We start from the raw sequence: 13,072 nt of genomic DNA on the forward strand, positions 1-13,072 counted from the left end.
GGAGGAGAGGAAGAGGGGGATGATGGAGAAAGAGGAGAGGGTGTGTATGCTCCCACGGGAGCGGTCTGCCAGCCTGCCCACGGCCCCAGTGGTAAGGCTGGCCCAGAAGGATGCCAACCCTGGCTTCATGCCCACCATGCCAGCCTCCATGCCCACCGCGGTGCCTGGCAGGAAACACGCATATGCCCTGGAACCGTGCCAGCCACTCCAGGCCGACAGCCAGGGGAAAGAGCGGGAGGAAAATGAGAGAGAAGAGATGGAGGAGACGATGGATGTTCCAGCCAAAAGAGCCAGGCTAACAAACGGTAAGGGCCCTCGGCATGGATCTATTTACCTCTCCTTTATTCTTCCCTTCCTCTTTCTCTCCCTCCTTCCCCATCCCTCGCTCAGTGACAAGAGAATCCCCCCATCCTGTCTGTCATCACTCTCTCCCCTGCCTGTATTCATCTGCTTTCATGTGGCTGGGCTCTCTCACTCCTTCTCTCCCTCGCGCTCTCTCTCCCTCGCGCTCTCTCTCTCTCGCTCTCTCGCTCTCTCGCTCTCTCGCTCTGTCGTTCTCTTTTGTGGTGGTGTCTTTCTCAGTCTTTTCATGTAGTGTGATTTGTGTTCAGTTGCCTACACGAAACCAAACACACACACGGCTGTGATTCGTCAAGGGGCTCTGCGATGTCGTGCTTCACAAACACACCAGTTTGGTTTCAACCCAAAATAACCTTCTGAGCATCGCTACTTTATTTACAACTCTGTGGAAATGCTCCCATTTGTTGTTAACAGGGTGTTGGAGGTGAGCTCTTTCAAAACAGCACAGCTTTTCATTTAAAAACAAATGTTTAACTTTTATTAGCTGAGCTTCCAATGCAACTAAATTCATTAGATTCAAGCGCATTTCGTTACAATTCGTGCCTCTTTATATGGAAAGTCTATTGGTGTACAAGGATCAACTGGATTTTTCCACCCAAATGTAATTTGAGAAAGATGTGTTTTCTTGTGTTTTCCATTCATTATTAGATGATTTCTATTTTAAAGTGTTGGTGGTGGATTTGGGGAGGGATGGAGGACGTTTCCAGTGTACCATTACACAGCCTCAATGGTGTCTTTACTCTTTCATCTCCAGTAGGTTGTTGCTCTGACTGAACTTCATACATCATCTAATGGTTTCCCAAATGTTGATTTAACCCCTGGTGGTCCATCTCCGTCTCCCCAGGCCCCACTGAGCTCGTCCCAGAGGAGCTAAAGAACCTCAAGGTGTGTATCGAGCTGACCGGCCTCCGACTCAGCAAGCCCCGCCTCGCCCAGGAGCTCAGCCAATGGCAGGCAGCCACCCAGAGGTCGACAGAGGTCAACGGAAGCGTCGCCATGACGACGACCCTGCCCAACGGGTGCCCCGATGTTGGCGTCAAAGACAGGAAGGTTGCCTCACAGGAAGACCGGAGCCTGAAACGCAGGTCAGAGGTCAACGGCCACGCCTGGTGCCACAAAACGTTTGGTCACGGCGACATTGAGCGAGGTATGTTAAAACAAAGTTTATAAAAATGCCTTATTTTGGGTCTTCTAGAGTTTGGGTTTTTGTATAATAATAATCGTTCCAACCATCCTTTCTGGCAGATGTTGACAACCGTTTTCAGTTGAGTCACGGAGGCATTGGGCTGTGTGGATGTGGAATGCATGATAATCATGTTCTTTACAACCGTCCATAAAGAACAATAACCCCACCTTTTATTGACTCAACATCAGTAAAAGCCACTCCAGCGCTGTAGTGTTGAGTCACTCACTGCATTCAGCACCATGAATGTATTTCACTGTGCATTTCACTGTGCATTTCACTGTGCATTTCACTGTGCATTTCACTGCACCTATCTTATTTGTTAAATATTATGGGGACGAGCTTTGCTCCCATTTTCCACCTTTTTCACTGTAGGCTACGGGCGTGTTGCCTTGGCTAAACGACCTTGAAGATTGGCCTGTCGCCAGCTAGCTAGCGTAGCCTACATGTTGTATGTTCCCTTTGGGGTTACAGAGAGAACAGAGCTCAGGGAAGTGGGCTGAGCAGGAAACGTGAAACACGAGGTGTTGGTGTGGAAACGAAGGCAGTAGGCAGCCGTTTTGGGGATATGTTAGTGGTTGTCTGGGTTACAGACGGCTTGTACCTCTCTCTCTCCTCTCTCTCTCTCTCTCTCTCTCTCTCCCACTACCTCTCTCTGGCTCTTAAACGATATCGCCGTGGCAACTCGTGCCTGGGCATAATGAGGCGTGAGATTCCACCGTTAATAACACTGGTAGTTCAACCAGCAGTTCTCTCTCTCTCTCTGCTTTTTTCAGTTTTTTCTCTCTCTCTCTCTCTCTCCGCTAGCCAATGTATTTTTTCCCTCTCTCACTTTCTCATCTCAGCGTCTCCAATTTAGCATCTCTGATTTATTTCTGCTAGTCACCTGTTCATTCTCTCTCTCTCTCTCTCTCTCTCTCTCTCTCTTTCTCTTTCTCTTTCTCTTTCTCTTTCTCTCTCTCTTTCTCTCTCTCTCTCTCTCCTTCCTTCCTTCCTTCCTTCCTTGATATCCTATCCTTCTTCCTTGTCTTCAGGAAAGAGTCTAAAAGAGTCTCCACCTGATGTATGGAACATGCAGAGGTGTGTGTCAGTCAAACTGCTCTTCTCTGAATCACTTCTCGGCCATGTTGCATTCTAATGGTTGTTTAACGAACCTAAAAGCAAACACACACACACACACTCAACGGTCCACAAATAGATATCCACTTTGCAACAGACACACACACACTCCTTTGCAACCCCTGTGCTACACACACCCCTCAGTCAGACACACACACACACACACACACACATCCTCTGTGTAAGTGACTAGACACTACACATTTACCCCCCACCCTTTCCATTAGTCTCGTTTGTCAGGGTGTTTAGAGGTGTGTTCAAAGCCCCTCCACGTTGTCCCAGGGTTTGTCAGGGCGTTTAGAGGTGTGTTCAACGCCCCTCCACGTTGTCCCAGGGTTTGTCGGGGCGTTTAGAGGTGTGTTCAAGGCCCCTCCACGTTGTCCCAGGGTTTGTCAGGGCGTTTAGAGGTGTGTTCAAGGCCCCTCCACGTTGTCCCAGGGTTTGTCAGGGCGTTTAGAGGTGTGTTCAAGGCCCCTCCACGTTGTCCCAGGGTTTGTCAGGGCGTTTAGAGGTGTGTTCAAGGCCCTCCACGTTGTCCCAGGGTTTGTCAGGCGTTTAGAGGTGTGTTCAAAGCCCCTCCACGTTGTCCCAGGGTTTGTCGGGGCGTTTAGAGGTGTGTTCAACGCCCCTCCACGTTGTCCCAGGGTTTGTCAGGGCGTTTAGAGGTGTGTTCAAGGCCCCTCCACGTTGTCCCAGGGTTTGTCAGGGCGTTTAGAGGTGTGTTCAAGGCCCCTCCACGTTGTCCCAGGGTTTGTCAGGGCGTTTAGAGGTGTGTTCAACGCCCCTCCACGTTGTCCCAGGGTTTGTCAGGGCGTTTAGAGGTGTGTTCAAGGCCCCTCCACGTTGTCCCAGGGTTTGTCAGGGCGTTTAGAGGTGTGTTCAACGCCCCTCCACGTTGTCCCAGGGTTTGTCAGGGCGTTTAGAGGTGTGTTCAACGCCCCTCCACGTTGTCCCAGGGTTTGTCTAGGTAGAGTTAGAGGTGTGTTCAAGGCCCCTCCCACGTTGTCCAGGGTTTGTCAGGGCGTTTAGAGTGTGTGTCAACGCCCCTCCACGTTGTCCCAGGGTTTTGTCAGGGCGGTTTAGAGGTGTGTTCAAGGCCCCTCCACGTTGTCCCAGGGTTTGTCCAGGGCGTTTAGAGGTGTGTTCAACGCCCCTCCACGTTGTCCCAGGGTTTGTCAGGGCGTTTAGAGGTGTGTTCAACGCCCCTCCACGTTGTCCCAGGGTTTGTCAGGGCGTTTAGAGGTGTGTTCAAGGCCCCTCCACGTTGTCCCAGGGTTTGTCAGGGTGCGTTGACTAATTTGAAGATGTGCAGCTGCACCCCAGGCAGATAAGAGCCCTGTTAAACCTTGAGTGGTGTGAAGGGGTTGAATAGGATGAGGGTGACATGATGTTTAAAGTGGGTCCTCTAAGCCCTGGAGGAAACAACAGTACAGGGTATTAATTACTCCTTATTGGAGAAGGGAAGCGGTTTACACACCACACATGCTTTAGTGCGCTACACCTCTCTGGGGACTGTTCCCTGTGCTGGGGGGGGTCGGTCAGAGGTAGCTAGGGGATAATAGGCATCGCCCTCCATACGGCGAGACAGGTTAACACACGTACAAACACACTCGTGTGTGTTTGTTCTCTGCAGATAGGAATTGTTTGGTGGTAAGCAGAACATGTGCCTATTGTTGTCATGGTACCCAGTCTGTCCATAGAGTTCTTGAGACACGAACACAATATAGAACATGTCTCACACCATTAGCCCCTCCTCCATGTAGCCCCTCCTCCATTCACTAGGAAAGAGCTGTGGTGTGTGACCAGGTAAGTGTGAGAACGAGTGCGTGTGTGTGTGTGTGGCGGATTGGCCTCTCCCCTCTGGATATCCTCAGAGGAGGAGGAGGGGAGGAGGAAGGCCATTTGCAGCGAGCCTCCCGCCCAGCACGATAAATCATTTACCAGATGGACGAGTTAAACCTCCCCACTGGCTCTCTGAAACCGCCTCTCCTTCTCTTCACCGTGTGTGTGTGTGTGTGTGTGTGTGTGTGTGTGTGTGTGTATCGCTGTGTATTGCAGCTGCACCCAGGGTCTGTCATTTCGTATGTTTCATGCTGCTGTTGGTGCACGTAATGGAAAACAGCTGATACACACCCTCCTCTCGCTTCCCCCCACTCCCTCGTGTTTTCTCTCGCTCTCTCCTGCACCCTCCTCTCGCTTCCCCCCACTCCCTCGTGTTTTCTCTCGCTCTCACTCTCTCCTGCACTCCCTCTCGCTCTTTGTTCTGCTCGTTCTCCCTCCCCCGCTCGTTCGCTCTCTCTCGCGCTCTCTCTCTCTCGCGCTCTCTCTCTCTCGCGCGCTCTTTGTCTCGCAGGCTAGCTGCCCTTTTTGCAATCACTCTCATCTCTTGCCCACCCGATCTCTCTCACCTCTCTCTGTTTGCCCTCTCTTTTTCCCTCTCTGTCATATTTCATATATCCCTCCTGTATCCCATAACCCCCTCTAGATCCCCAGATACCACGGACGTCTTGGTGAGAACATCGCTCCAGCATTCAGCCCCAGCCCTCTCTGTCCCATCTCATTCCCTAACGAGACCTTGGAGGAAAGTCGACGTACATGCTTGTTTTGTTTTCATCCTACAAAAAAGAGACACTTGGAAAAGAACAGACTTTTTTTCTGGTGTTGGCTGTTGCACATGGCCTTGAAACAAACAATAGTCCATTCTATCTTTATCAGGTCCACCAGGTGTGTTGGTGCTGGGCTGGAACAAAAGCCTCCACTCCCAGTAGTGCCAGGGGATAAGTAGTATTTGTAGTGTAATTTAGCTGGTTGTATTTGCTCTGTGGGAGATGCTTCTGTTTTCCGGGACTTGATCAGCTAACCTCTCCCATCCCTCCCTCTGTCTAGTGGTGCTGCCGTCTGTTCCTCTGACCCCAGCGCATCGGGACCGCCTCTCCCGGACCCCGTCCAACACCCCTGTCAGAAGACCACCCCTCCAGACCAACACCCCTGCCCTCACCCCCTTTCACTCCCTGGCCCCTGCACACCCCCACGTCACCCTCACCCCCAGCCCTCCACGGCTGTCAGACAAGAGACAGAGGCTAAAAGAACACCGCAGGACCAGTGCTCTGGGACTGGGACCCCCCCACCCCGGCCCTCATCCCGACCATGACCCCAACCCAACGGGGGACCTGTTGGCCCCCAGACTCCGTCGGCACGGCGACCAGGACAAGCCCAAGGGCAAGCGGCAGTGCAAGACTAAACACACCAGGGAGAGGCTGGGGCTGGGGAATGAAGAAGAGAGGGAGAATAAGGTGAGTGGACACACACTCTTGCGGAAACATTCTCTCTCTCTCTGTTTTTTTGTCGTCCTCTCTCCCAGTGTGTGAGAGATCGAGTCCTCTGTGTGTTCCACTGTGTGTTCCCATTGGCTGAACCCCCCCACCCCCGGGCAGAGCTCCTTAAATATGCTTCAAATCACAACCATGTTGATTATTACAATTATGGAGGTTATTGGAGCTCACTGGGAAAGCTCAGAGGGAGGTGTGCTTGGGGTCACCGCGAGTCTGTGTGTGTGTGTCGCTGCTGTGACCTCCCCCTGTTCTGAACACAATCCGCCCCAGACTGGAAGAGGAGGAGGGATGGAAGGAGTGAGGAAGGGAAAGAGGGCGGAGGGTGAGTGTGCTCTAGAGGTCTGGACTGTGGCGGAAGCACATTCTCCACAAAACACAGCAACCCCAGGTAGGGGGAATGGGCCTCGGCTTGTGTGTCATGTCTGTGAGAGCGTTGTCTCTGGCTATGTAGATCACAATACTGAGTATACTGCAGGAGTTGTGCTGTGTGTGTGTGTGTGTGTGTGTGTGTGTGTGTGTGTGTGTGTGTGTGTGTGTGTGTGTGCTGGCGTGTCTGTCCGTCCAGCCCTGAGGAATTACCCAGTGCAGCAGCTGTCAGCACGGCACCTGCAGAATCACACCACGTGTACACACACACACACACACACACACACAGCCCTCCTCCCCGAGCCTCTCTCCTCCTCTTTCCTCCTTCCGCCTGCTGCGGTATTCACACACACACACACAGAGATCTCTCCGGGGCAGACGCGGTGGCTGTATCCTGTTTGCCGTTCGCTGGCTGCTGCGAGCGCCGTCGCTGACAGACGTGTCCAAACACACACACAATGTGCAGATCTGTATCATGAAAGCATCGTCACGTCGTTCATGTTACTTTCCTTTTAGAAGCGTCACATTCATTTAACGTGTCTTCAGAATGTGTCAAATCAGAATGCGGAGCCTAAATATGGAGGCGTTTTCAGATCCCATTTAAAATATAGCATTTTATAATCTCATACATGGATGTAATATTTACATAAAACATTGTCACACTCAGGGTAACAATCTAGATGTAGCAACCATCAACTATTGATGCTAACTGGATAACCAACCATCAACTATTGATATTAACTGGATAACCAACCATCAACTATTGATGCTAACTGGATAACCAACCATCAACTATTGATATTAACTGGATAACCAACCATCAACTATTAATATTAACTGGATAACCAACCATCAACTATTGATGCTAACTGGATAACCAACCATCAACTATTGATATTAACTGGATAACCAACCATCAACTATTGATGCTAACTGGATAACCAACCATCAACTATTGATATTAACTGGATAACCAACCATCAACTATTGATATTAACTGGATAACCAACCATCAACTATTGATATTAACTGGATAACCAACCATCAACTATTGATATTAACTGGATAACCAACCATCAACTATTGATATTAACAGGATAACCAACCAACTATTGATGCTAACTGGATAACCAACCATCAACTATTGATGCTAACTGGATAACCAAACATCAACTATTGATATTAACTGGATAACCAACCATCAACTATTGATGCTAACTGGATAACCAACCATCAACTATTGATACTAACTGGATAACCAACCATCAACTATTGATGCTAACTGGATAACCAACCATCAACTATTGATATTAACTGGATAACCAACCATCAACTATTGATATTAACTGGATAACCAACCATCAACTATTGATGCTAACTGGATAACCAACCATCAACTATTGATACTAACTGGATAACCAACCATCAACTATTGATATTAACTGGATAACCAACCATCAACTATTGATGCTAACTGGATAACCAACCATCAACTATTGATACTAACTGGATAACCAACCATCAACTATTGATGCTAACTGGATAACTAACCATCAACTATTGATATTAACTGGATAACCAACCATCAACTATTGATATTAACTGGATAACCAACCATCAACTATTGATATTAACTGGATAACCAACCATCAACTATTGATACTAACTGGATAACCAACCATCAACTATTGATACTAACTGGATAACCAACCATCAACTATTGATATTAACTGGATGGCCAACCATCAACTATTGATGCTAACTGGATGGCCAACTATTGATGCTAACTGGATGGCCAACCATCAACTATTGATGCTAACTGGATGGCCAACTATTGATGCTAACTGGATGGCCAACCATCAACTATTGATGCTAACTGGATGGCCAACTATTGATGCTAACTGGATGGCCAACCATCAGAAATGTGTTGAAGATATATTAGTAGAATTTGTAAATGCAGTGTTGTTGAAGATATATTAGTAGAATTTGTAACCGCAGTGTGTTGCAATAATGTCTGTCTATGCCTAACTTATAACAGTGTTACAAAGGTAGCGTCTGAGAAAATCAGCTTTTTGTTAGGAGCTTTACATTTTGGAGTAACAATTGGGTGCGTGTGTGTTTCCTGGGGCATTTCTGGCGGTGGGCAGTCAGGTCACGATCTCGCCCCCCCCCCATCTCTCTCTGACAAGCCAGTGCTCATGGTTATAAATGACTTTGCGAGGCCACGGCCAGGGCCCCTGGAGAAGAGCTGACATTTATTAGGCCGCCACCGCGCAGCCACCACGTGTGTGTGTGTGTGTAGGGCCCGTAGTGCACACACGCACAACCTGTGGTCGGGAATAATTAGCACTTCACCCTAGACTAGACCAGCGACCCTAATCTCCATAGAGGGAGAGAAAGAAGGAGTAGGAAAAAAGGAGGGAGAGAGAAGAAGAGGAAGTGGAGGACAGCATAAAGGATAACCTCTGCAGAGAGGGTGAGGACAGAGAGGGAGGGATGGAGGAGAGCTGCTCAGACTGTAAAAATAGAGGGAAGGGGGAGTCTGAAAGAGGGACAGCGCTCTGATAACCTCAGTATCATGTTCCTCTTTGACTCTTTCTCTCCTCTCCTCCTCCTCTCTCTGTTCTGTTGTTTCCCCACTCCACGGCCATGTGTCAGGTGTGTCAGTATGGGACGAGCCCGTAGGGCAGCGTCTTGTCGACACACAGATCTTCCATGGAAATCTTCCACACACACATACTGAGAACGCTATCCTCTTTCCTGTGTGTGTGGAAGATTTCTATGGAAGATCTGTCATGCAGACTCTTAATACGTTCTCTCTCTCCCTCCCCCATCACACACAGCAGGTCAAGGAAAAGCACTGCAGCGAGAAGCGGAGGAGGTCTTCATCCCTGTCGGATTACTCCCACTCCTCCCCCGCCCCCCCTCTCACCCCGCCCCCCCAGCTCAGCCCTCTGCTCAGCCCTCTGCCCAGCCCTCCAGAGACCCAGGACCGCACGCCAACCCCCTCCAACCCCCCTGGGCCCACCTCTACCCCTGCCAGCCGACCCATGCCTCCCGAGGCCCGCAGGCTCATCGTCAACAAGAACGCAGGAGAGACCCTGCTGCAGAGGGCTTCCCGCCTAGGATACGAGGTAAGATGATTTGATAACATATGTGGAAGGGCTGTGTGGGGTGCTAGTGTGTTGGTGTGAAGGGCTGTGTGGGGTGCTAGTGTGTTGATGTGAAGGGCTGTGTGGGGTGCTAGTGTGTTGATGTGAAGGGCTGTGTGGGGTGCTAGTGTGTTGATGTGAAGGGCTGTGTGGGGTGCTAGTGTGTTGATGTGAAGGGCTGTGTTGGTGTGAAGGGCTGTGTGGGTGTTAGTGTGTTGGTGTGAAGGGCTGTGTGGGGTGCTAGTGTGTTGGTGTGAAGGGCTGTGTGGGGTGCTAGTGTGTTGATGTGAAGGGCTGTGTGGGGTGTTAGTGTGTTGGTGTGAAGGGCTGTGTGGGGTGTTAGTGTGTTGATGTGAAGAGCTGTGTGGGGTGTTAGTGTGTTGGTGTGAAGGGCTGTGTGGGGTGCTAGTGTGTTGATGTGAAGGGCTGTGTGGGGTGCAGTGTGTTGATGTGAAGGGCTGTGTGGGGTGCTAGTGTGTTGATGTGAAGGGCTGTGTGGGGTGCCAGTGTGTTGATGTGAAGGGCTGTGTGGGGTGCTAGTGTGTTGATGTGAAGGGCTGTGTGGGGTGCTAGTGTGTTGATGTGAAGGGCTGTGTGGGGTGCTAGTGTGTTGATGTGAAGGGCTGTGTGGGGTGCTAGTGTGTTGATGTGAAGGGCTGTGTGGGGTGCCAGTGTGTTGATGTGAAGGGCTGTGTGGGGTGCTAGTGTGTTGGTGTGAAGGGCTGTGTGGGGTGCTAGTGTGTTGGTGTGAAGGGCTGTGTGGGGTGCTAGTGTGTTGGTGTGAAGGGCTGTGTGGGGTGCCAGTGTGTTGGTGTGAAGGGCTGTGTGGGGTGCTAGTGTGTTGATGTGAAGGGCTGTGTGGGGTGCTAGTGTGTTGGTGTGAAGGGCTGTGTGGGGTGCTAGTGTGTTGGTGTGAAGGGCTGTGTGGGGTGCTAGTGTGTTGATGTGAAGGGCTGTGTGGGGTGCTAGTGTGTTGGTGTGAAGGGCTGTGTGGGGTGCTAGTGTGTTGGTGTGAAGGGCTGTGTGGGGTGCCAGTGTGTTGATGTGAAGAGCTGTGTGGGGTGCTAGTGTGTTGGTGTGAAGGGCTGTGTGGGGTGCTAGTGTGTTGATGTGAAGGGCTGTGTGGGGTGCCAGTGTGTTGATGTGAAGGGCTGTGTGGGGTGCTAGTGTGTTGGTGTGAAGGGCTGTGTGGGGTGCTAGTGTGTTGGTTTGTTCTTCTGTCTCTCTCTCCCTGGGTTGTTCATTCTCTCCATCTCGTTCAGTTTACGTCTGCTAGTTCTCTCTCCCTGTCGTCCCTCCCTCCCTCCCTCCCTCCACATTCCCATCTCTTTACTTGTCTAAGAGACGAGAGGCCATGTGAGAGCCCTCCACCAGGCACAGAGCTCAGAGCAGTCTCCTAGCTAGCATACACACTGCTTTCCCTCTCTCTCTCACACACACACACACGCACACACACACGCACGCACACACACACACACACACACACACACACACACACACATACACACACTGCTTTCTCTCTCACTCTCTCACTCTCACACTCTCACACTCTCTCTCACTCTCTCTCTCACACTCTCTCTCTCACACTCTCTCACACACACACACACACACTGCTCTCCCACATACACTCACCCCGCTCTCTCTCACACACAGACTTGCTGGAGTACGGCTCTGCTCTCTTCTCTCTCCAAATCTCCAGTAGCTCTTAACCCTTTCCTACCACATCCACCCAGTTTGCCAAAACGACATATATAAAAAAGTGTCCCTAAAAAACACACAATTTGGATAAAAATTCCTCTTCTCCCTTCCCTGGTCTAAACCCTGGGAATATTAGGAACATTGGGATTAAGGCCGTCCATGACTAATTTGTCCCCCAGATTAATGAGCCTGTGGATTAGTTCCAGCAGGGCTGCCTGAAAGGACTGGCACCGCTCGCAGGAAACCAACCATTAATGCTGTTTGGACCGCATGACTCGTCCATCCCTCCCTTCCTCCTCCCTTCATCCCCGTCTTCGTCCTCTCCCTCCCTTCCTCCTCCCTTCATCCCGTCTTCGTCCTCTCCCTCCCTTCCTCCTCCCTTCATCCCCGTCTTCGTCCTCTCCCTCCCTTCCTCCTCCCTTCATCCCCGTCTTCGTCCTCTCCCTCCCTTCCTCCTCCCTTCCTCCTCCCTTCATCCCCGTCTTCGTCCTCTCCCTCCCTTCCTCCTCCCTTCATCCCCGTCTTCGTCCTCTCCCTCCCTTCCTCCTCCCTTCATCCCCGTCTTCGTCCTCTCCCTCCCTTCCTCCTCCCTTCATCCCCGTCTTCGTCCTCTCCCTCCCTTCCTCCTCCCCTTCATCCCCGTCTTCGTCCTCCCTCCCTCCCTTCCTCCTCCCTTCATCCCCGTCTTCCGTCCTCTCCCTCCCTTCTTCCTCCCTTCATCCCCGTCTTCGTCCTCCCTCCCTTCCTCCTCCCTTCATCCCCGTCTTCGTCCTCTCCCTCCCTTCCTCCTCCTTCATCCCCGTCTTCGTCCTCTCCCTCCCTTCCTCCTCCCTTCATCCCGTCTTCTTACTCTCCCTCCCTTCCTCCTCCCTTCATCCCGTCTTCGTCCTCTCCCTCCCTTCCTCCTCCCTTCATCCCCGTCTTCGTCCTCTCCCTCCCTTCCTCCTCCCTTCATCCCCGTCTTCGTCCTCTCCCTCCCTTCCTCCTCCCTTCATCCCATTCTTCGTCCTCTCCCTCCCTTCCTCCTCCCTTCATCCCGTCTTCGTCCTCTCCCTCCCTTCCTCCTCCCTTCATCCCGTCTTCGTCCTCTCCCTCCCTTCCTCCTCCCTTCATCCCCGTCTTCGTCCTCTCCCTCCCTTCCTCCTCCCTTCATCCCCGTCTTCGTCCTCTCCCTCCCTTCCTCCTCCCTTCATCCCATTCTTCGTCCTCTCCCTCCCTTCCTCCTCCCTTCATCCCCGTCTTCGTCCTCTCCCTCCCTTCCTCCTCCCTTCATCCCGTCTTCGTCCTCTCCCTCCCTTCCTCCTCCCTTCATCCCCGTCTTCGTCCTCTCCCTCCCTTCCTCCTCCCTTCATCCCATTCTTCGTCCTCTCCCTCCCTTCCTCCTCCCTTCATCCCCGTCTTCGTCCTCTCCCTCCCTTCCTCCTCCCTTCATCCCCGTCTTCGTCCTCTCCCTCCCTTCCTCCTCCCTTCATCCCGTCTTCGTCCTCTCCCTCCCTTCCTCCTCCCTTCATCCCATTCTTCGTCCTCTCCCTCCCTTCCTCCTCCCTTCATCCCCGTCTTCGTCCTCTCCCTCCCTTCCTCCTCCCTTCATCCCCGTCTTCGTCCTCTCCCTCCCTTCCTCCTCCCTTCATCCCGTCTTCGTCCTCTCCCTCCCTTCCTCCTCCCTTCATCCCATTCTTCGTCCTCTCCCTCCCTTCCTCCTCCCTTCATCCCATTCTTCGTCCTCTCCCTCCCTTCCTCCTCCCTTCATCCCGTCTTCGTCCTCTCCAAAGCAAAACATTGTAGTTTTAAAGAAGACTGCAGTAGAAAGACAACCTTTTGAGACGTGGGGGTAGAGAGGGAATGTGGTTTTTACCTGAGGT

The 13,072-nt window shown here is 51.6% G+C and overlaps 1 protein-coding gene across 1 annotated transcript in view; it reads left to right on the forward strand.

Moving 5' to 3' along the window:
• bcor (BCL6 corepressor) overlaps positions 1 to 13,072 on the forward strand; it is a gene marked incomplete in the record, with an annotated part of 55,911 nt that overhangs the window by 23,286 nt on the left and 19,553 nt on the right. Inside the window, 4 exon segments of the mRNA XM_029757131.1 lie at positions 144 to 305; positions 1,205 to 1,507; positions 5,549 to 5,955; positions 9,204 to 9,494. Of these exon segments, the coding sequence (XP_029612991.1) occupies positions 144 to 305; positions 1,205 to 1,507; positions 5,549 to 5,955; positions 9,204 to 9,494 (1,163 nt within the window).

Source organism: Salmo trutta, chromosome 6 (assembly GCF_901001165.1).
Source record: "Salmo trutta chromosome 6, fSalTru1.1, whole genome shotgun sequence".
NCBI classification, from domain to species: Eukaryota; Metazoa; Chordata; class Actinopteri; order Salmoniformes; family Salmonidae; genus Salmo; species Salmo trutta.